The following is a 24,102-nucleotide window of genomic DNA, read 5'->3' on the forward strand; positions in this document are numbered from 1 at the left end:
GTAGATCTAAGTATTTAGTGCACAGGACTACACATTGGTTGTGTCTAGCTGATACAGAATACACGATTAATTCCTGTCCACAAAAACAGCCTTATCTTTGTAATCTTTAGCACTGAGATTCAGATCTTCCTCTGCTTTTGAAGGCCCATCTTAAGTGGCATCACCAAGCTCCAGACATAAATTAATCATTTGTTATGTAGGAACGTCTTCACGTTTCCTACCGCAACCGGCTGAGATTCACATTTCCAAGAATCAGTCTCCTGAAAGCACTGAACAAGTTTGGGAGCAAATCACCAGCTGGTGTCAATGGATATAGCTATAGTAGCATCAAGGCAATTGCGCTGTTTTAAACTAGCTGAGGATCTTCCTCATAGTTTAATGTACAACAACATGGATCAATATAAGTGGTGTTGCCACTGTACAGAATTAATCACTGTGAACAGCTGTATAGCCTTGATTCTGTGTTACAGACACACGAGCTAAAGGGAAGGACCGATGTGCACATGAAAAATAAATCCCTCAAAAGCTGTTAAATGCAAAGATGCCACTTCTGGCTCAGGAAGCCCGTGACCCTAAAATTATTGGTCTAAGACAAGTTTCACTAAATGCTTGGTCTATTCTTATGCTCGTCTCTAAGCAGTGCCTTTAAGCTATTGGTGAGAAAAGGACCTTAGACTATCTGGAAGTCTTTCGAATACATGTATTTGAAGGAATCCTATAGTAATGAAGTCCCATTCTGTTCAAAATAATGGAATTCTGAGGCTTTTTATTTAAAAAAGACATTACTCCTTTCCGTAAGAACTTCACGTTACCAGCTACTTTACCATGTGCTAAAATGTTACTTTGACATAGGCTGTATTTTTTCTTACCATATATATAGGAAACTCCAACAAGCTCAAAGATGGCAATGATGACAAGAGAATAAGAAGCTGCATAAGTGTCCACAAGCTGTAACATATACATTCCACCCTAAAGAAAAAAAAAAGGATAAGGGAACCATTACTTGTGGCATATCACTGCTGTCTCTCTTCACAACCCTAACTGATGCTAAGGCAGGCAAAATGTACAAGGGCAGGACCCGGGACAAACCCAAGTAAGCACCAACATTGACCAAACACAGGCTCACGCTGCGCTACAGTTTCTTCCTTCTGGCTGAATGAACATCAAATACAACAAGGAAAAGGCGGAGGGTACACCTGACTGGTAACTCACACGACTCAGGGAGATGCTGTGGCAGAGCTTTCAGGTGAAGGACTGAGCGGCCACCAGACCTTCCAGCAGCAGTGTCTCTAACCACTTAATACTACATCAAAAGCTAAGAGACCATTGAAACCAGGAATACTGTAATGGTGAGTCCAGTTCACCTCTTTGGGAAAGAGAAAATGCCCTGTCTTCAGGGCAGGAGGTAAGCAGCATATCTCAAGTGAAGGAAGGACTGAATCCACCCTCGGCTTTAGAACAGCAGAGTCAGGCTGCTAGGTGGTGAGGGGAGGGAAAAGAAAGAAAAAGGGGGGAAAAGGATGAATAAAGTAGTAAGAGACATTTTGTATGCTTCCTCCTGAAATTGCTGGAAGAATTAGTGAACAAATGGCATTGAAGACTATCAATGGTAGATAAGAATTTCATTATTAACTCCACAGTTTGCCAAGACTGTCAGTATATCTCAAACCTGGGAGGGAAGGCACCCAAAACTGCATATTTATATTGCATATTTATATGCAAATTTTGTGTGCATATTTATATGACATACAAACTTCCCCCGCCCCTTAAATGAATACCCAAGTTACACTACTATTTTGGAGAGTGCTGGCTAAGGAAAATTTTTAAAGTCTGATTCGCAGTAAGATTTGAACAGCAAAGTCTTTTAAGTCTATCTCAGTCAGAGCATCCATTAGAAAAAAAAAATATTAATAAGGCTTCAGACTCACCCGGTGTCTTTGCACATGCGGCAGAATTCAGCTTAATCTTTTGCAACTTGCATAGGAGAAGAACGGCCAGCAGAGGGGGATTGGGGACAGAGAGTGATGCTCAAAACCAGTATCATTACCTGAGTGATCATAGGAAATCCCATGATGAAAAAGGAGATGCAGCACCCAAGAGTGAACAGTCCCTTGTGTGTACGTAAGTATTTGGGGAACTCATCAGAAACGGAGGTCACTATAGTCTCAATAGTGGCAAACTGGAGGGCAAAATAAAAAGATTTATTTCAGTGCACGAAGTACACAAATACGCAAAATAAAAAGATTAATTTCAAAGGACACAAATTAGTCCAAGTGCATATAATGGAATATGAGAGAATATTTTGAATCCTAGGTGTTCAATGCTCAGATGTCAATGCCAAAGCTTCACCCAACCGATTTCACCATTGATGGTCTCACCTCAGTCCTCTTTTTGGAAAGCGATTCGCTGACCACATGGAAAATAGCAATTACTCTAATGGTCCTCCAAACAAATAAATAGGTAAAGCAAGAGGACAGGAATGGGAAACAAAAACATTTTACCATAGTGTCCAATCCAAGTGTCAGGAGCATCAAAAAGAATATTATAGCCCAGAATGGCGAGAGGGGAAGCCTAGTTAAGGCTTCTGGGTAAACCACAAAAGCAATTCCAGGACCTAGAAATGAGAAAAATAAAGGCTGTGATATCTTACATCACGTTAACATTGTTGACTGAATGGAAAAGAGGGAGATGTGAAGAGTCATGTTTCAAAGTCTAGTACAATATTACTTCACCTGATAAAATTAAAAAAGATCAGATTCCATCTCTCCTATTTACAGGAAGATTTCACCATTACAGAATTCAGCCTCATGTGAATAATTTCCATTTTGACTGTAAGTTTCAAAACACTCATGCAATTCTACTTTCCAAGCTGCAGAATACATATTTCACTGGTATACTAATACATGGATTCAAACATAGAAAATTAACAGAAATCACGTACCACAGCGATGTTTCCTTCCTGCTCAGTGATCAAATTCCTGCCACTGTCCCTGCCAATTACCAACCCAGACTTAGAGCAACATAGCAGTCACCCCCACCTCAGTACTACAGGGATAAATACAAAAGAAAGCACTCTTCAACTCATCAGCACACAGTCAAATGAGAAGGAGAGAACTTAATAGATGCGCATGGCTGATACCAGGCCCAAGGTAATAACTAGCATATATTTAAAAAAACCCACAAGACATTTTCAAATCATGCACAGCAGAAAAAATAAGGACATGGTGTCCTTTAAAGTCTTAATGAGGAAATTTTCTTTGTTGGTTTGGTAGCTCGGGCTATATTTTTTCTTGACTGTAAAGAAAAAAATATGTTTACAAGCATGCTTAGATTTGCCTGGGAGACAAGGCTGCAGACGTGTGATGGCAGCATTACAGTAGATGGCACTTATTCTCTATTTATCCCACTTCAAAGGCTCTGGAGGATGTTTTCTGCCAGGTGAGATACAAAGGAGACCCAAGTTGTACCGATGCCATGACCCATGTCACGAGAAGGGGCTCCAAACTCACTCTGCCCTGGCCATTTCCAATCTAGATCAGTGCATCCCGTTTCCAACAGCTCCCCACACTGTTTCTGTTTGAGAAACAACTGTTGCTTTTTCACGTACTAAGAAAAACACAGTTTCGGCAGCACGTGAAATAATCCTCTACGTGACTTAGTAAGCGTCACTGTCTTTTAAGTCAGCTGCAGAAAAATGGCTTTTTGGAATAGGAAGGTGCATGTAGAGGTACGATGTATTCATGAATAGATTCTTTCATCTCTTGATTAAAGATTTCTTCTCAAGTATTAGAGATAAGGGCTCTGCGTGCACTAGCTTCCTGCATATAGAAGTTTAATTAAGTCTCGGAATAATGAGTTCCCATTGCTTACACTTGAAGGAAAAGTTTACTTATAGAATATGGAACTGCATGTATCCCCATCCCAGCCCCTCATAACTCCGTGAGATATCACCTGCCTGGCAGCACCCAGCCACAGGTAAACAGTCACAGGGAGGCTGGCTCCCACCTTCTCCATCTTTGGAGACTTCGGTAGGTATGAACTCTTTCTAAAAATCTATTAAAGCCAGGAAAAGGTTTTACATGTCTCGAAACAAAAAGAAGTCAAATGACTTTGAACTTTGTTTTTAAATTACTAAAATTTTTCAGCTGCATTATGTTCTTAATCAAACTGCGAGTAGAATGAAAATAGATTGTCCTGTCTTTCCCTCCGTGATGTTTTCTTTGTTCATCAGATACATAGTATTTTTTTCATTTAGTATCTTCTTTTTAGGAAAAGCTCATGTACTCCTGATTAATATTCTGGGAAGAAAAAGAAAAAAAAGAAAAGAAAAGAAAAACAGAAAAAAATCCCTTCCCATTTCCATTAATAATTTCATTTAAGGTTTTGAAAATTTGAAGGGACATTATGTTTCATCATCATTTTGGCTATTTTGTCCTTCACTGCAAGAAGAAATACAAATTTAGAACACAAAAAAAGTAGGCAGGGAAGGCAGAGACAAGGGGTGGCTTTTTTCACCACTTCTTCAGTCTGCTTTTTAATTCTGTTAGTTCAATGTGCTGGCTCAGCCTGCAATTAGCCCTCACCTCCACTCCCTTCCTACTGTACGGCTGTCTTCTGTTACGGGACTAAACTTTGGTTCCCCCTGTCCTGGAGAGCAGTGAAGCCTCACCCTCACGAATTATTTTTAAATGGCCTAAACAGGCTCTTACAAAAGCCCTGACAGTCCTACGGTAGGATTGCCTCTCGAGAGCTCTTGTCACATCCCTGTAACAGCTGCTGGAGCAGCTGGGAGCAGAGGGCTGCACTGCACCTGGCCGCTCACGCCAAGGCCACCAACCAGCACCCAACAGAAAAGGGTTTGTGGTCCCCCGTGAGATGTGCCATCTCCAGGGAGATGAACCAGTTGGTTCCACCACCATCCCTAAGAGCTATGTCTTTCCATCCCACCTCTGCCCACCTCCCTGAAGCTTCCACCGCAGCTTCACCAAAGCACAGCTGTAAGCCCTAGCAAATAGTGCCAGTGAGCACAGCGTGGGTTACATTTTGGGGTTGGTTTTCTTTCCTTGTTTCAGGGTGGAGGTAAGGTCTAAAATAATAAGATTAATGGAAACACTGCTCCTAAAACACCTGGCCCCACACGGACTTTTTCAGAAGTATTGGTCTAATCCATCCAGAAAACGGGGACAGCAAGGAAGCTTTTGTGTTCCCATGTAGCTGACTGGCAGACCAAAAGGAAGAGGCACTGAAGAGTGAGTTGATACTACACTAGCTTGCAAGGACAGTATCCCCTACTGCTTGCTATCAAGAGACAGTTTGCCAGCTGATTGTCCTGTGAAATTCTCCTCTTGGACCATGCAGTGGAACCCACAGCCCGGAGAGCAGCTCAGCCCACCACGGGTCAGCTGGTGCAAGCCCCAGAACAACTCCCTCCCCGTGACCGAGCTGCTGCTCCTGAGCCTCCCCTCAGCTGCTGGGCTGCCGGGTACCAGTCCGAGGGGCTGCAGAAACCGCACAGGACCCAGCAGCTTCGCTAGCACCTCTGAGATCAGGAGAGCTGCAAATCCTGTGGGATTAGCCACGTTTCAGTTTACAGAGAAGCAATAAGCAAAAGGAAACTAAGAGCCTCTCATTTTTTCTTAACCAGCAGCAGCATCTTGTTGCCTCCTCTGTTGTTCTCCTCTCTTCACCTGTAATAGCTGCTTTGTAATAAACAATCAAAAACCTGCCATTTTTGAGAAATGGTGTTTTTCACGAGAAAAAAAAAAAGGAATGCTTCACCTGCTTCACCAGCTCTTGTTCCCTCAACTACAGGATTTCTGTGTCCTCAGGTCACATTGTCTGTTTTCCATTTAGCTCCTCTAACTTTGTAAGATGCAAATTAATCTTAATACCTCATTTGTCCAGCATGACCTATGAACATTACCATACAGAAACTGTGGAAAGTTGGGAAAGCTGTCTTGGTTTCTATCCCCTATTGTCACTGCTACAGCTTCAAAATCACCATGCTCAGCCAGCCGGGTACCTCAGGCTGCACGTAGCACCTTGTGGCACAGAATTCATTCAGGCAACAAACCCATCAGAAAAACGTTTAGTGCCTTCACGTTAATGAGGCAGTGAGACACATCACGTATAGAAGCCATAAGTATGCAATATTCACTTCTGAGCCCTTCAGTCCTTCTCCCATTCAGAGCATCCTCTCACACTGTGCAGTCACAGGTTGAGGGGGATAACACTGGGAACCATCCCCACGGCTCATGGAGCAGCTGTCAATCACTGCATGCTTGGAAATGACCATATCTGTGCTGAAAGCTGACACAATACACTTAATGCCCTCATGTGCTCACAGATACAGCTATGGTGGGGGAATCATAAATACTTATACAAGTTATTACATATTTGTCTTTTTAAGTTTGAAATGATCTTAAATATCTGGGAGCTGACTTTGGGGCTAAGTGCTGCACATTGCACAGGTGGTTATAGGACTAGGCTAAGGTAACAATTATCCCTTTAAAATCCCATCAGACTTTTTACAACCCTTTAAACCAGGGGTCCTAAAACTTTTTAAACAGGGGGCTGGCACGTGGATGAAGTGGCAGGCAGTCATCTGCGGCTGCTTGGTTTCCCCCCCCAACCCCCGGCGGGGGGGCGGGGGGGTCTGTAAATACCGGGGGGCGGATTGAGGACCCTGGGGCGCTGTATCCAGCCCGCAGGCCGTAGTTTGAGCACCCCTGCTTTAAATGTCTATGAATCTTAACCCAAAAGCTCCTCCCTTCCTCTGTCCTGCCACTTCATACCAAAATCATACACACCAGCACCAATTCCTGCATCGGTCACACTCTTCTCACTCCTATTCAGGTCCACCAATTAAGACCTTTCAGATCTCCATTTGCAACCATCTCACTTAACTCACCAAGATCCTCTAATCAGAAAGTTTTTACTTCCCCATGGAGGCAGCTCCTCGCTCTCTGCAGTTCAGAAGCTTGATCCACCCCTCACACCCTATTTCTCCCACCCTCCACATCACGAAGCCCACCACCCTCTCATCCAAGGTTCCCACCACCAGGGACAACTTCTACCTTGAAAAAGATTTGATGAACAGCAGCAGAGAAAGATGAGCAGGGCAGTAATCCCTTAGACTACGTGAAGGAGACATCTCACCCTATGCCCATCAGTCATTTACACGAAAACTGAAATGAGTCTCAGCTTGCTTCCTTCTCCTGTCGAGCAAGAGATAAAGGGGCTTCAAGTAATACCTTGGCTTCCTCGTGTACTTCCCAGTGTTCCTTCTACCCTACGGAAATGCTTACAAGTGGTTTACTAATCCACTCCAGTTTCAAGCCATTATTCCCACCTCCAGTGTCAATGCCACTATTAATAGCAGAGCTGAAGGTACCACCAGCTGCCTAAGTGATGCAGTGGCCGCGTACCCTACCTTGGTCTGCCACAGCTTCAATATTCACTTTGAGCTCGTTTGCCATGAAGCCAATAACGGAGAAGATGACAAAGCCTGCAAATATACTTGTGGCACTGTTGGTACATGTGACTATCAATGTGTCCCTGAAAAGAAAAAAGAAGAAGCCACATCACCTTGTTGCAACACCTGCAAGGGGTTCTGTACACATTTCAGGAGTCTCTCCCACAAGCACACACATCCTGTGGGAACGCTGGCAAAGGTGCGCTGTTACATCTGAAACCGATCAGAGAGGACAGAAGTCTTCACCCTACCACCAGGAATCCGCTGTCAAGTTTCCATCACCCACATGCCACATAGGAAGCCCCAGGCAGGAAGATGAGCACTTCTGCTCTCCGGCTCCCCGAGGACAAAGGCGGCAGCAGTGAGGACGGGATTTGTGACACTGTGTTTTGCTCTCTGCCTGATGGGGTTACCTGGTCACTACATAACCCCCATGTCCAGGCAAGAGGATTTGTGTCCTGTATCTTTCTTGTATTAATACATACAATTTGAGGGTGAAGCCTTCTGTACCTTGCAGCACTCACTTCAATGCCTGCCCATCTGTAGAAGATTCCCTGCTACTATTTTCCATCACTGCTGTTAAAGGGATCTCAAGAAATCCACACCTGTATGTCATACGGTACTGGGTAAGTACACGTGACTTGACAGGAAACCAGTCTCCATGACCTCCATCCATAATTATTATGTTCTTCATGGGATTTTAATTTTTTCTTCACAATATGCATGCCCAGAAGACTTCCCCTCAAACTACTGCAACTTAGGAACAAACGAGTCAATCATTTTAATTTTTTTTTTTTAAGTTGGCTAGAACTTCTTATTCTTACTGCTCTTTGTTTGTCAGGAACAGAACGAAGTACAACCTGAAAAACTGTCAAAAACCTCACTGAGCTGGCAAATTCCTGGAATCTCCAACAGAGCATCTCTTAACAGGAAAAATTAGATTAATTCTTCAGGTCTCCAGAAAAAAAAATTACTATGTTCTGCTTGGAGTCATCATGTGTTAAATATTTTAGGTAAAATATTTTAGGTATGCATTATTAAGTGAATTTATGTAAATTTACTGAAAACAAAATTATTTAATTATGTTTAAAATGAATATGTTACTGAAAACTATCTGCAGTATTAGAATGTAATTAATATAAAAATTGAAAGATAAAATAGTCATGCTTCATTTCAGTATTCAAGATGTGTTGTAAAATTAAAAAGATTAGAAGTAACTAAGCTTTTCTAATTATTTCTGCTTCGGTCGCCCATATCCCTCTCTAACACAGGTAAAGCATATACTTGGTACTGGCCCTGTAAGATTTTTATACTTCATTACCGTGTATCTCTTCAAATTTTCCAAACTCAACAAAACATTGCTACCTTAATGCAGCAAGATAGCATGATGCTTCTCCCATTTTTTGCCCTGATATTCTGAATGTATTCATTCATCAAGAAAAAAATCAAAGCCAAGGACAAGCGTTTTTAAAAATAGGACCCAAAGGACTGTTGGAGCAACTGAGTGTGCAAGACTGTTCTTTATTCATCCATATTTTAGGATAAGGATATTAAATTACTGCTGAACACTAGTTCAAAATGTTTTTGTAATTCCTTTTTAAAATCCTGATCCACATTTCTTCTTAAAGCTAAGTGTTTTGTATACAGTGCTTAGAAGTTATAGGGTATGGGAGTTCAAATACCAAGGAGCGTTTGCTTTAAAGTCTTGACTCAGGAATGGTTTTCAGCACAGCCCTGGGTCAGTGCCTGTGCCTGCTGGTGGCTGTCCTGAACGAGCACCTTGTCCTTGCAGGAATCAGTAAAGGTTTGCTTCTGTACAAACGAGATTGGCTTTAAAAACATTAAAATAGCAGTGAAGTATTCTACTAATGCCACTTGATTTTGTTTTTTCCACCTGCAGACATTTATCTGACTTGCTTTTTGATTAAAAGGCCATACTATACTACCAGAACAATGACTATTTTTCCTTGTAAAAATAGCTTTTAGTGATTTTAAATTTCACAACTTGAAATAGCGTGGTTTTACATGCGCAAAGTTAAGAGTAATGGGAAAAAATAGCAACACTTAGGAGAAACAAGAACCACGTGTATTGAAATTGCACGTTCAACTCCCACATCTCGCCACGGCAAAATTCAGCCCAGCCTACACCTGGGTAGCCCTTCAGCAGAGGCTGCTGACCAGCACCGTTCCGTACCAGTGCTCCCAGCTGCCGACAACTTCCCAGGTTGCCCCTCCACCTAAAACTGCTGACTCTGAAAACGAGAAGCCGGGGGGCACAGGAACTATAATAAGCCTACGGCTCATCTTGAGACTAGTAGATCAGGAGCAAGGGAGGAGATACAACACACAAACCAACCAACCAACACAAAAACCACAGGAAAAGAAGGAAAAGGAGAACCAAAGGAAAAGGAAGGTCTTTGAAACCAGATGCCTGCAAGTCAGAAGATGACTGGTTTTAGACAGGACCTGTTTAATAGGACTGATGGATTTCACTCCCACATACCTGTAGCAGTTATTATGGAATTTATTGTAAGAAGAGAGAGTAATGAGACCTCCCCATGCTGCAGATAAGGAGAAGAATATCTGAGTGGCAGCATCCTTCCAAACCTAAGTAAGATAGACAGGAAAGGAGAGAGCATCGACTTCAGCAAAGTGTTAGAAAGATCAACAACACTATTAAATGATGGGGGATTAACACATAGGTAGTTTAAATGAACTTTAGAACACTGGATGTCAACAGAACATTTAAAAGCAAAACCCTGCCCCGAAATACATAGTGCCCGTTTGATAAGGATCACTGTTCTTGCCGAGCCCATAAAAAAATGACAATATAAACTTGGTCATATACGGAAGGCACAAATATTCAAATTCTGTTGCTTGATATATATCAGTTCAAACACCTTCAGTAAAGAAAAAACAAATCAAGAGGGAAAATCTGCATCAGGCACTGTCAGTTTATCTGCCAGTGGCCCTAAATAATACTTTATCTTCTTGATAGAAGCGCAGCATTGCTTGATGCTACTTACGAGGCACAACAATGAGATTACACTAAAATTAAATTTCTATCATTAGGTGCCCATCCAACAGCAGAGCCTAAGTTAGGCCTGTTTAGACACAAGGGCTCAGCTTCCTCCCATCAGAAGACAAGACAAGCTCAGCCAAGTCTGTCTTCAAACAAGCAAAACAACCAAACAGCATCATTTGTTCTATAACGAAGTTCTTCGAAGCCTTCAGCGCATTTAGACTAAGCATTTCTAAATTGCCAGGCATTTCAGATAAGTTGGTCTTACCTATCACTTGCAAAATGTTTGAAGCTTTGGTATTTCTGTCTAGAAGGTTTCCTACAAAGTCTGATTTTCCACCCAAGTCCACCGTGCAGAAATGGAGATACAGGTACATGCACAGAGATGCACACACTAACCAGTGTGAAGATACTACTTAAATGCTACTTTAAAGTTACCGGCCAGCAAGCATTGAATCCTTCATCTAATTGAGTGTGATATTAATTCATGTTACACTGCAAAGGAAACTGAAAACAGACACTGGCCTAAATATCAGCAAATGCTTATCCAGCATTATACAGATACTTAGTGTATACAAACAGCCCCATTTTGCAAAATGCAGCAGTTGTCACCACCTTAATTGCACAATGTGGGATCCAAAAATGTTCACATTTAGTGCAAAATTAATTTCTATATTGTTTGCAAAAGATTTAATACTCTCATTGCTAAAAAATCAAAATATCCATTATATACAGAGATCTTAAGAAAATTAAGATCTGAACAGTTCATCCACAAAGTGTTTTTAGCCTTAATTGTCCATCTATCAATGTGATACAACATCACTATTGATAGAGGAAAAAAAATCTTAAAGGGGCAAAGAAAAAAAGAAAACAACAACACAGTAAATTTCCTGAGGTGTTGCTAAAAATCCCTCTTAAATTTCTCGAGGAAAGAGTCTGAATTGTAACTTTCAGCTCAGGCTTCCGCTCACTCTCCAGACCCCTGCCTTATAACACCTAAGGCCACCACACAGGCACTCACATGCCAGCATTTGCTCAACCTGTTACATACACCTATTCAGAGCATTTCTCAAGAAATGCAGCTAAGTTCGTTATGTTACCTATTAAAAGCTTTGTGTGCTTGTTCAAGTCAAGGTAGCATCCAAGAGACACCAGCGTATGAAATTCTATACTTCCTATTTAATTCCCTGTTTTCCAGAGATTCAGGTGAAATATTAAATATGAAGTAAATAACATAACATTTTAATGTTATTATTATAGATATGTGCACACAAATGAAAAACATCCATTAAAACAACACTCCACATAAGATGAAGAAAGTTTCCACAAATGGCAATGCTGCCTCTGCACACACTTGCAACAGATGCTAAAATCTGGATGATTTATTCACCCTGGCAGAAGTATAAGTGCAATAATAAGCCCACCATAGCATCAATAAGCTTCTCCCACTTTGGCGTGATGAAGTACCAAATTCCAGCTCCAGCTCCAGGTAGAGTTACTCCTCTTACAAGAAGGATTATGAGAACTACATAGGGGAACGTAGCTGTAAAGTACACCACCTGGACAGACAAAAAGAAAAAATTATTGGAAGGGCTTATTTGGATCCCTAAGGCGGGGGGAGGGGGGGGGGCGGGCTGGTGGCGGACTCAAGTGGTACACTATTGCCTGAAGAATGCAGTTACTCAGGCTCAGAGACAATACCCAGGGAATAAACTAGGAAGACAACAGCTAATTTCCCAGGACACCTGAAATTTTACAGCTCTTCTTGCTGCTGGGAGCAGGAATAATATGAATAGCAACACAGGTGGGAGTTGGGACCTTAGACAGAGGAGGAAAGAAAAAGCCAAGCAGAAAGATTGGAGAGGAACAGCAGGAATTTACAGCTAAGTGAAAATAGTCACTTTTTATCCTTGCCCCGAGTAAACTAACACAGTTCAATGGAAATTAAATGAGCAATGCCATTCAAGAACACTTTAACTTCTTTACTTTTCCTATATATTTATCAGTATTTAACCAAGCCAAAAGATCTTTTTCATTCTTGTTTGTACCTCTTAATACTTTCATGTCACCATAACAATATTTATGGTCCCAATGAAAAAAAAAAAAAAAATCAGTGAAATGATCCAGATAGACCTAATCACCATAATGCCTAAACACACAACAGAGGTTGTGTCTTTAATGATTTAATAATTACCTAGTACAGAGCAGAGCTCCCTCTGGGGTCAAAAACAATGGCTAGATTACAGCCAGCTAAGCTGTACTCTACCCAAAAGCATTTCAAATCCTTTCCACATGAACCTCTGAATCTTATACGGAGCAGAACCCTTCGAGCTGAAGTGACTTTTGAAACCACTTTCCCAACTTTCTCTTTGCTGATCCAAGAAGCTGCCCTGATGAATGTGCAGTGAACATACTGGACTCATAAATCCAGGTTTTCTATCCCTGACACCAAGGAGTCAATATTTTTCTTGGCCACTAAGACTCACTCAAAGAAGTACCTATTGCCACATCCAAACCCCGGTTATTCTCCTGTACATCAGCTGTTTCTTGGCTCTGGCCTTTCATGAAACAGTTTGTCCTACCACGCTAAGGGGGCGCGGAGATCTCTGCTTTCCCTGGCACTCCAAGTCTTTGGATTCTCTGCTAATTCCCAGGCTACCTCCCAACAGATGTCATCACCTTCTACATGCCAAGGGATGCCCTGGAATCAGAAACCCCGTGCCCTGCTCTAGACAATTCATAGCTATGTCTGTATATGCACTATCTTTATCTGAGGAAACAGCTATTTTGGCCTAGGTTTTTTACTTTTCCAGCCCACTCTGTGTGAATAGGCTAGGTTTATGCTGTGTCATCATCTAACATTTTAACGTGTGATCTAACTGCAGCGGCATTGATGGAGAAGTCTCAGATACTCCATATTCCTGCAGGTTTAAAAAAAACAAAAAAAAAACAAAAAACAACAACAACAACAACAAACACAACCAAACACCCAAACCAGTGCTGCTGCTGAAGAAAAAGCTGCATTTCTCTGCCCAACTCATAAATCTGTACTTCCATGCCAACGAGAGGATAGGCTACCTCTCGTCACAGTGGCTAGTTAGGAGGCACGGCAGAAAGCTGCAGATTTGACGGGCAAGGGAGAGGATGGCATGTGAAATGTCTGAGAAACAGAGCAAGGAGCTGGGTTACGGCTGGGAGGAGTTTTAGATGGCACACAAATGTCTGGGAAAAGAAGATCAGTGCTGTCTCTGCTCGCTCACCACAGACCAATTTAAGTTTGGTTCTGATGCTGAAATGGGTTGCTTAACATCTTAATTTACACCACAATTTCCCTGATTTCAGTGAAATGCGAGATGACTGCAGAACTGCAATGACCACCACCCAGAATAGAGACAGCTGCCGAAGGCACCTTTTTTGCCATCCAGCCACTGAGGGATCGTTTTAAACTTACTGAGGATTAGGGAACAAATGCTGAACCAAAATTTTCTCTTTTTTATGTTTTGGCTGGACAGGAAAACACGGACAAGATAACGGCATTTCATTAAGACTTAGTCATTTACTGCAAATATTTTTCAGTAATTCATTGCCTTCAACAAGAGTGTCATTCCCTTCAAGCAGCATGCTGCTTTCTTCCAAGTGTACTGTCACAAATATTTTTCTTACTTTTCCTGATGACTTGATTCCTTTAGCGAGGGAGGCATATACAATCACCCAAGCTAGGAAAAGAGATAGTGCCAAGGGCCATCTAATCTCACCAGGATATTCAATCCCTGCCGAAATCTTCAAGACAAAGTACCTAAGAACAAAAAAGAATTTAAAAAAAAAAAAAAAAAAAAAAAGAAAAAAAAATAAAGCAGAAAAATTAATGACAGCAACGGCAGGCAGTAATTCAATGCAAATTTCTACAGTATTTTGTTTTGCTTCAGCGTTCTCAGTGGTTTCTCTAGAAGGTTCCAGTGATTCCCACCATGTATTATTTTATCTATCTGCATTGCAGTAGTAGATAAAAATGCCAGGCATGGGCCAATACCCCAGCTGTGCTAAGCACCACAGGAACAAAACACAAGTAATCCAGAGTTTGAAATTTAGCTGTCATCATTCCTAAGCAGAAAAAGGGGGTATCATTTGCTGTCCTTAGCTATTCTACTAGTCTTCCAAAGAGAGATTTGTTGTCTGTTAGGGTGGATTTTAGAGAAAGATTAAAGCAACGTCTCTAAATAAAGAAAGATCTTACTTGAAGTATTCTTCGCTTCCACTGACAAACGTTTTGTTTCCTTCACTGGTGAAGTTAACCATAGTCAAGTTTGGATAGGCACTCATACAGAAAGTGGAGTTCTTGATTTGTATTTTTGGGTGCTCACTAATAATACAAGAATCTAGGAAGAAACGAGGGGAAAACAGAGAAAAAGAGCTTGTCTAGATTTTTTTTCTTTCTCAGGTTGGGTGTAAAACGACAAGAAGCATCAGCTCACACACATTACTGGAGCTTCTGTTCTGTCAGATTTCTGGAACACTTTGCTTACAGAAACTGTAAGGGTCCGGGAGAACAGGGTCTTCAAGTCCCTGAAGATTTCCCCCCTCTATCCCAACGCCTAAGGCATAAAAAGAGCCGGAGGGATCGAGGGGACCTGTGCCCACCCGGAGAACCCACCCCCGCCGGGGCAGGAGCCGCTGCGGAGCCCCCGGGCCGGGCCGGGAGCGCGGGGGGCCGGGGAGGGCAGGGGACCCGCACCGGCCCCGCTTCCCGCAGGTTCCTCGCTCGGTTTACTCTTCCCCTTTGCGCATCATTGAGTCTTTTGGACCTTTTGCAAAAACGGGTTTCGTTGTTTTCGTTAAAACGCGCCTGGTAAAGCCCAAGAAGGTGCCGCCAACCGCCCCCAGGGGCCGCCAGGTACACCATTTCATTCCGTGCTTTCTCCTCTACGCAGTTTTTACCGGAAGGGGGGGGGGTGGGGGGGGAAGTGGTTTTGTTCAGCATTATTACTGAAAAATTCCATTTATCCTCGATGAGGAAAAATATAAACAGAAGTTGGGGAAGAGCCCATATGATGCAGAGCGCTCCAGAGGAGCTTGGGAAGCGACGGCTCCTCCGTGCCAGGACCCTTGCCCGGCATCTCCCAGGGGCACAGCTTAACTGGGGAAAGCTCTAGAAAAACACTACAGGCACACACCCCTCAAAAAAAAAAAAAAATCACCCTGCCCCAACTTACCTAACAAAAGTTTGTTTTTATCTTTACAGTCTGGCGTGTTCCACGGGTTGTTGCAGGAAGCCCAAGGGAGCACGGGTACAAAGGACGCAAAAAGGTAGAAAAGTGTGTAGCACAGAATAATATTGTAATATATGGCTATTAGGACCGAGATGATCAGCATCGCAATGCCGCAGCCTGAGAGAGAAGATAGAGAGAGAGGAGACGGGGGTCAGCGCCGGGCCAGGCGGCTGCAGGGCGATGGCGAGGGCCGCGCAAGTTGCGCGCAAAGGCTGCGGAGCCGCCAGCGGCAAAGCCCGTAGCATGCGGCTGCGGAGCGGGGGCGCAGGGAGGCGGCGGTGCTTAAGCCATGCAAGAAAGGGGGTGCAGGTCATGCTCCCCCAAACCGGGCCGGCTCCTGCTCCGCTCACCTTGCAAGGCGGGGATGGCTTTCCAGACCGACACGGGGCCCTGACTAGCAAACTGCCCCAGGGAGACTTCCAGGAAGAAAATGGGGATCCCAGCTAGAGCCAACATCATCAAATAGGGGATGAGAAACGCACCTTAGGGGGGAGGAGGGGGAGAAAAGAGAGAACAACCTGAATCATCGCGCACAGAGGCGGGGGGGCCGCGCCGCCTGAGCCGTCACATCGGGCTGGCCTCGCCTCGCTGCGCGGCACGGTGAGGCGGCAGGCTGGGGGGCTCTCTCGGGCCGAAACCGCCCCCATCCCCCCCGACACCGGGGGCAACTTCGCCGAGACCTGCAGCCCTTAAAGCTCCTCTGCTCTGTACCGACCCCCGGTGCGCCCAGCCCCGGCGCGGGGGGCGCAGCTTTCTGCCCTTCCAGCATTTGCTCGAGGCGGTATTATTGTGAAAGGAGCGTTTTAACACCTCCCCACTTAAAAGTTCTTACGTGTGATGAAAAGAAAGGTCACCTTTGGGGGGTAAAAGTTGATTTTAGTTTGAAATCGTCAGCGCGCTCTGGTAAAATGGCTCTTGGAGCATCTGCATCGCCGTCCGCAGCGATGACGGGGCAGCCTGACCGCAGCGACACCCCCACCCCCTTATTTAAAATTATCAGTTTAAATAAGAGCCTTTGCCGGGAGAACCTCCGCAAATAAACTTTTTCTTCCCCTTGTGAACTATTAACGGCACAACCCCCCTTCCTGACGGGACTTCTCCTCGGCTGTGCCGAGCGGCGTTCGCTTCGTCCAAACGGCTATTTCGCAACGGGGGCACCGAGAGATGTGCAGGGGATCCCCCAGACCGCACGGAGTAACATCAGGACCCGGGTTCAAACGTCCTCGTGTGACTCCCCCGCCTCGAAAACCCTTCGCACCGTCCTCCGCTCCCCCATTCGCGGGTTCAGACCCGGGGGGGTTCACACGCGGAGGGGGCCCCCGCTCGATGTCCGGCTGCCATCAGCCCCGCTCCTCATCTTCCTCCCTGCCCGGCCAGCACACACCCGTCCCAGCGGTTTTTAAGGAAACCGCTACCTTTCAAAGAAATCCCGCCGGAGCTCTCTTGCTCTCAGAGCTGACCACGAGGAGAACGCAGCCAGGGGCTTCACTAAGCCGCTGGCGGTCCGGGGGTGCCCCCGGCCCCCTGCTCAGCTCAAGGGGTGCTGCCCTGGGGTTTCTCCCCGCCGCAGAGGCAGGGGCGGGCTCAGGCACGTACGGTACTGCAGGTAGAGAGACAGGAAGAAGCCATCATACCTCCCCCGTTCTTAAAGGCCAGGTACGGGAACCTCCAGACATTGCCCAGCCCTACTGCATAACCCACCATGGAGAGAATGAAATCCAGCTTGCTAGACCAGTTCCCTCGGGCTTTATTTTCATCCCCTACATCGTCTTCCTAAAAGGGGGGAAAGCGGGGGAAACAAAAAACCAAACAAAACCAAACCAAGCAAAAAAAACCCAAAAAACCAAAAACCAAAACAAACAAAAAAAAAAAAAAAAAAAGAGAGAGAGAGATCGGAAAAGAGCCACTTTTGCAAACAAGCATCGCGGTGCTGCGGCTGCGGGGTTCACCGGGGAGAGACCCGGGGACGGGACGGGGGACGGGACCCTCCCCTTTCCTGAAGCCCCTGCCCGGGCTCTCTTCTGCCAGAGAAAAGCCAGGAGAGGGGCTTTTAAACCACAACCGTCCCTCAGGATGCTCCCGAGGGAGCGGAGGCGGCGCCTGCAGCCCGGGGGTGCCGGGGGAGCTCCTCCGGGGGCGAGATGCGCAGGGCTCGGCCCTAAGACTCCGTTCCCGGAGACCCCGGGCACCGCAATGCGCATCTCCCGGCGGCGCTGGCATCCACACGGGGCCTCGGGGTGGGGGGTCGCCCGACTCCTAATGCCCCGGTGCACGGGAGGTCCCTGCGCCCTCTGGGTGGGTAAGGACCCACCGCCGGCAGCAAAGCCCGCGGGGGCCCAGCCCTTTCCCCCAGCACACAGGAACTAAATAAAAAAACGCTTTTACAGAATGAACCCGCCCCTGCTCCTTTGAGGGTAAGCCCAGATGAGGGCGGGAGGGGACCGGGTGGGGGGACACCCCCTCCTGGCCTCGCACACCCCCACAGCAAAGCCCCCCCGGGGCGCAGGGCCAGGCTCTGGCGGGGTTTGACGTCTTGGGGTGGGGGGGTCGGGTTGCTGTATTTTGCTGTATTTTTGGGTACAGTCTCTCAAGTACTCGGCCGAGGGGGAAGGGCCAGGCACGCCCCCGCCTCCGGGGGCGCGCACAGACGTCCCGCCGGTCGGGACCGGGATACACCGGCAGGCACGGCACCGTGCACGCCTTGGGGTTAGCCGGGAACTATCGATTATACCGATATGACGTTATTAGCACCCGCCAGCAGCATAGCACCTTCTCTAAAACCCTCTCCCCCCGCTCCCTCCTTCCCCCCTCCCCGCGGCACAGCCCCATCCCCGACTGGTTTGGGGACCAGCTCCAAATGGGTGCTGAGTGGAAAGACCCCTCACTCCCCCAGGGTGAAGACAGGGTGGAGAGAAACTCTTTAAGAAGCCAACTTACCCCCTCCACTCTGCCAGGAAGAACAGAAGTGTTGCCATCTGTGCCCAGCACCACGGTACTCTGGCTCAAGGTCACCCAGGCGCCTTTGGCGTTGTTTCGCTCCAGTGTGCTCTTACCAAGGGTTAGATTAGCGTCCCCGTCTGTGCTTTGCAAAGCGGGAATTTTGCAGTGAGGGATAGCAGCTTGCCCGGCGGCCCCTGCCCCAGGGGTGTGCTTGCACGGAAAGGTTTCCAGGGATTCTCTCCGCAGGGTGGAGTTGGCTTGCACCGGGGTGCTACTGAGCTTGCAGATCCCGACTTTGGTCCTCTCAAAATCGTTTGGTTTAGCTTCTTCGAAAGAAAGTGTTTTGTTGTCGTTCGAAAGCGATCGGGGAAGCCTGGCCATCGCGGCAAGGGCTTGCGATGGGGCATTCTGCGGCTCATTTTCGGGGCTGATTCTTACAACTCCCGCCCCTTCACTGGGTCCAGGAGCAACGGTTTCAGGACTGTTCACAGTCTGCTTGCTCATATCCCTGGGACCGGCGTAATCCTAAAAATTGACAACGTCACATATTTTAACAAAAGGAGAAAAAAAAATGTTGGGACTGCAGAGATTCTACAAAATTCTGTCCTCGTGCACAAAACGCATGCGCTAGAAAATCTGGATAGAAAAGTGTTGCAGAATTTCGAGGTGCCCTGGCTCACCTGCTTGCCCTCTCTTTCAACGGTAATATTCTGGGGGAAAAAACAGTAAGGTACACAAAAAACTCGGAAGAAGCAAACACAAAACGCACCAGCATCTGCAAACCCGTAATTCGAGTTTAAATAAGTGTTTCTACAGCACTGCACCGCCAGACCTCGTTAGATTTCACATCACGACTATAGGATTCTCCCTTCCCTATCACCACTGTAGAAAGATTCTTTAATTTTACGCCCCATTTCCTTTCTGTCATTCAACAATGCACATAGGCGCTTTTTTTTTTCTTTTTTTTTAATATATGGGCAATAGACAAGCTGCCCTGTAGGCAGCCAGAGATGTTAAAAAACAAGTGCTAGTAAGCATTTCTGAGCTGGCTGACACCTTTCAAAACCCGACAGCAAGACAGTGAAGCGCAAAAATAAGCACACCACCACAGCGGAATTAACGTCATTAACAACTAACTTTCCCTGTTCATTTTCTTATGTTTTTGACTCGTGCAACACTAAAGATTTCTTTTAAAGCATTCCTTATTCATTAAAGAGATTATTAACGACAGTCCCAGCCCATCACACCCGCTTTACCCTCCAGTTTAGGATTATATTTTAGAATGCATCTTCTTCTTATACCTTAAACAACTGCAGACAAACCCTACCTTTTCCATCAGTTTAATGTCAGCTTCACCAATAAACCTTCTTTTTTAGAAGAAGGTTTCACGGAACTGTTTCTGTCACAAGTATTCTCTCCGTCTTAATCCCATCTCCCAGCGTCAGGGATGAGATCTGCAAGGACTCGCTCACTATCCCAGTGCACTTCGGGGTACCACCGTTTCCCTCGGCGCCTCCTTCTTCGACAGCAGCCCTACCGCGGTCTGCGGGCGGCTCCCCGCACTGGTTCCGCGGGCAGCGCCGGCAGCACCACGGACAGCTCCCCCTCCGGCACCGTTTCCCTCCCTTCAGCCGCTTTCACCATCAAAGTCATCAAGCACTTACCATGTCTTAAACAGCCACAGATTGACTCGGCAGAGGTAAAAACAGCAGTACAGGCAACTGGCAGACTGGATTTTGCCCAATCCAGAGCAAAGCTTTCTATACTTCCTTGGGAAAGACTGGGTTTGCGTCAGTGCATAGCAAGGTGCCCTTCGGTTGACATTTTCTTGATAATAAGAGCTTGATAAATCATTACCCTTGGTTTCAGATTTTAAAGGGACAACAAGAAGCCAGAGCGCCGGCTAGCTGTCACTCACGCGGCAGTGGGCTTGCGTGTTCCGTGTGACTCATATGGGGGCTGATTACTAAACCAAATCCAGCAAGAGCGCGGAAGAAGTTTCCTGCTGGTAATTAGAGGGAACATGTGAGAAACACGTACTACTGCACCTAAAGCAAGAGGGAAATGGGGAGAAACCTTCCATTTCTACCCCTCTCCCCCCTCTTTATTATTACAGTGTGTGATTCAACTTCCCCTTTTTTCCTTCCTGTATTTCTGCAGTTCACAGTTGGATTAAACGTTAGCGTAGCTTTTATATATATGTACAAAAATTATATATTTTTAAATATAAATATCTCCACATACCTATACACAGAGAAGTTCGCTGTGTATCAAAGTACACAAACACATTTTAACTGTGTCTTCCCTGTTCTCACCGCACAACACCATATCGTCTATTTTTACTGTGCCTCCTGGGGGAAACCCTCAGCCCTAGTTAAACTAAAACGATACACACAATAAAGCAATCTTTCCTCAAAACTATCTTAAGAATAGTTACGTGGGAGCAAAGATGACGGCAACCGCAGTCAAGTTGTTGGTGTTCTTCCCCCACCCATCAAAGCATTGATGTCTGAGAAGTGGAGGTGGGGGGGATTACTCATTAAAAGTCAGAATCGTTTTTACAACTTCACCCATGAACACTTCCCATAACCGTTATTCGCTTCTTGAGGGGCTTTCTCAAAGATTTGTTGCGCACAAGGTAACTTTGTTCAGGCTGACAAAAATCAAAATCGCATTGGCAAATCGGGATGCTCCCTAAGCAACCTTCCCAGCTGTTTCAGCGTCAGAGCCGCTGTTCCTCCGCATACACTATACACTCTGCTAGCGTCAGCTTCTCCGGAGAGTATTTTGTATTTTAGCGTAAGCAATGCGAAGTGTGCGCCTGTGCGGGGAGGGGAGGGGAGAAGGGGGCTAAACTCGCCATCATCACATGCATTTCTTGTACGTCCTTGATTTTATGGATTAGTAACGTTCGTTTCAGCGGACAGAGTAAAAAAAAAAACAAAACACACAGCACCGCAGACAATTCCGCAAAGCCTGTGGCTGCCCGGTGCCGTCAGGGTCCACCTTGGTCCACTGCAGGCAGCTGCCCGCAGCGCCGGGAGCCGCGGAGGCTGCCCGTTCCCGGCAGGTCCTGTACCTCATCCCTGGCCATTGCGGGTGTAAGCAGAAATTCACCCCTAAGAGTTATTAAAAGCGCCAGGAAAGCCGATGAGATTGGAAGCTAGCAAAGCAGAACATTGAAAATCGGTTTTTGCAGAAAAGATGATCCCGTCTCCCAGCTGAAAAATGCTTTCGCCTTACAGCAGAGCTTGGGAGCGTGTTTGTAACACGGCTGCCGTTAACTTCAAGCATAGGGCCCCACCTATACTGTAAGTATATAATTATAATACGCACATAGAGGTATTTTTCCCCATACACACTTTCAATCACACTATGTGCCTAGACTGTGTACGTTCCTCTCTTCAAATACACTCTCGCGTCTCCGTCCTACCACGCTCTCCTCTTCCCCGGGCCACCCCTAAATCGACGGGTGCACACAGAAGCCAGTTTTATTGGGGAGGGGAGGAAATCGGACGCATTTTGCAGGGTTTCCTTCTCAGGGCATCCTCCACCCGCAGCGCAACCCGCCGGGAGCCAGGGCAGGGAGCAGGTCGTTAGCTCGGTGATGCTGCCCTTCAGGTTACATTTATGTCCCTAAAAGCACGGACCAAATCATAAGCGACAAGGCAGCAGTCAAATAAATATTTTGGTCTTGAAGACCCCCAAACCTTTTCTAGATTCACAGGGTTGACTTATTTTGGGTTTAGTGGGTTTTTTTGTTGGGTTTTTTTTTTTTTTGGTTGGTTGTTGTTGTTCCTCCCCGAAAACCGACCAAACTCATTCTTCTCATGCTTTTCTAAGCGGTATTTTTTGCTTTCCCCGTTAGCACTGAAACGTGAAATCGAAGTTTCACCCCTGGACGAGAGGAATCGATCTCCTTTACCTTCAGCACAGGCCAGAGCACTCCCCTCTTTCCCCCACACACCGGGTAAGGGCGCTCTCGCTGGGGCACGGCGGAAGGTTCTCGCTGAGGATCGGAGCCAAGGACCCGGTTTTGGACAAGAGGAAAACCCAGAGAAACATGGCTGGGATTTCAAACATTTCCCTTTTCCTAGCGCCCCCTACCCCTCTCCCCCCGGCGCCGGTTGCGGTGAAGCCGAGCTCCCCCCGCGCCGTGCCGGTGCTGCCCGCCCACGGGCGGCTTCCGATGGGGGCACCGGCCCTGCTCCGAGCGCCTGGTTTGGAAGAATGGCTCCTTTCCAAAACAAAACAAATCCCTTCAACTGAGAGGTTTAACCTCAGTTAAATTCTAATTAGAATCACTTTTCTGAGCTCGCTCTTAGTTTCGAACTGCCTCTTCACAGCCCTGAGGACGATACCTGAGGGATTACGGAAAACGACCTGGCTGCAGCTCCCGGCACACGTCACCCCCTCCCTGCCTCGGGGGGTCACCCACCCCCGCTATAAGCCTTGCCCTGGCCGGAGGAGTCCCTGTCTGCTTCCTAAAGTCACGGCCACCGGCACAGCCCCCCGGGGCCGCCCACACCGCCGCTGGGTGGGTGGGGGGCGACCACTCCGGGCGGGGGCGGGGGGGTGGGTTTCTGGTCTTTCAAAAAAAAAACAAACCAACAACAACAAAACAAAAAAAAACAAAACAAAAACCCCACAACGCCAAACCCACAAAACAAACAAAAAAACAAACAACAAACGGGCAGACCCCACCCGGGCCCCGAAACAGCCCCCCGGTCCCCCTGCCCGCCGTGATAGCCCTCGGAGGCAGCGCTGCCCGCAAACCGGCGCCGTCCGCGGCCTGCGGAACGGACCAACGAGTCTTAATTACTTTGTCAAAGATGAAAAATAGCAATTGATTTATTTTGCTTCCCTTGCTCGCCATCCCTCCTCTCCCCCTACCCCCTCTCTGCAGATAAGCAAATGCACAAGGGAAGGCGGGGGAGCTGGCACCGCCGGGAGCCCCCTGGCCCCCCTCCCTTTGTAACACGTACTTTCCTGCTCTTACACCGCATTCGTGCCGTGCCTCAGCGGAAAAAAACGAGTCACGACAGGAGCAAGCGACACCCACGCAGCTCCCGTCCCTGCGGTCACATCCCCCGCCCGCCTGCTTTAACGCCTGGGTTAAGCACTGCGGCTATTGATCTTAAATCTCTCTCCTTCTCCTTCCTTCCCACTGGAAAGTTGGCCTAAAACTGACGGAGGCATCGCAGCGAGGAACTGCAGCCCCCCGCCCTCCCCGTTTTCTCCCAGGACCCCCAGCCGCAGCCCTCGCCAGTGCCACACTGAAGTCACAGCTTGGCCGGGGGTCCCCACGTAGAAGAGGGACAATCAGTTTGTGTCAAGCGACTCGCAGGGCTCCAGCCCATGCTCCGAGCGGAGGTTCCCTCCTTCCCTCCCCGGCTCGG

At 46.6% G+C, this 24,102-nt stretch overlaps 1 protein-coding gene across 1 annotated transcript in view; it reads right to left on the bottom strand.

Annotated features, from left to right (window-relative positions):
* SLC6A5 (solute carrier family 6 member 5) overlaps positions 1-21,797 on the bottom strand; it is a 32,610-nt gene extending 10,813 nt beyond the window's left edge. Inside the window, exons 1-14 of the mRNA XM_040608859.1 lie at positions 21,783-21,797; positions 19,384-19,413; positions 18,701-19,228; positions 17,398-17,536; positions 16,114-16,245; positions 15,707-15,880; positions 14,731-14,872; positions 14,160-14,292; positions 11,921-12,055; positions 9,978-10,081; positions 7,433-7,557; positions 2,502-2,614; positions 2,048-2,179; positions 870-969 (exon numbers count right to left, since the gene is read on the bottom strand). Of these exons, the coding sequence (XP_040464793.1) occupies positions 870-969; positions 2,048-2,179; positions 2,502-2,614; positions 7,433-7,557; positions 9,978-10,081; positions 11,921-12,055; positions 14,160-14,292; positions 14,731-14,872; positions 15,707-15,880; positions 16,114-16,245; positions 17,398-17,536; positions 18,701-19,228; positions 19,384-19,413; positions 21,783-21,797 (2,002 nt within the window). The remainder of the gene's footprint in view (positions 1-869; positions 970-2,047; positions 2,180-2,501; positions 2,615-7,432; positions 7,558-9,977; positions 10,082-11,920; positions 12,056-14,159; positions 14,293-14,730; positions 14,873-15,706; positions 15,881-16,113; positions 16,246-17,397; positions 17,537-18,700; positions 19,229-19,383; positions 19,414-21,782) is intronic.
* Positions 21,798-24,102: the final 2,305 nt, after the last annotated feature.

The sequence above is a fragment of the Falco naumanni genome, chromosome 10, assembly GCF_017639655.2.
Source record: "Falco naumanni isolate bFalNau1 chromosome 10, bFalNau1.pat, whole genome shotgun sequence".
Classification (NCBI taxonomy): Eukaryota; Metazoa; Chordata; class Aves; order Falconiformes; family Falconidae; genus Falco; species Falco naumanni.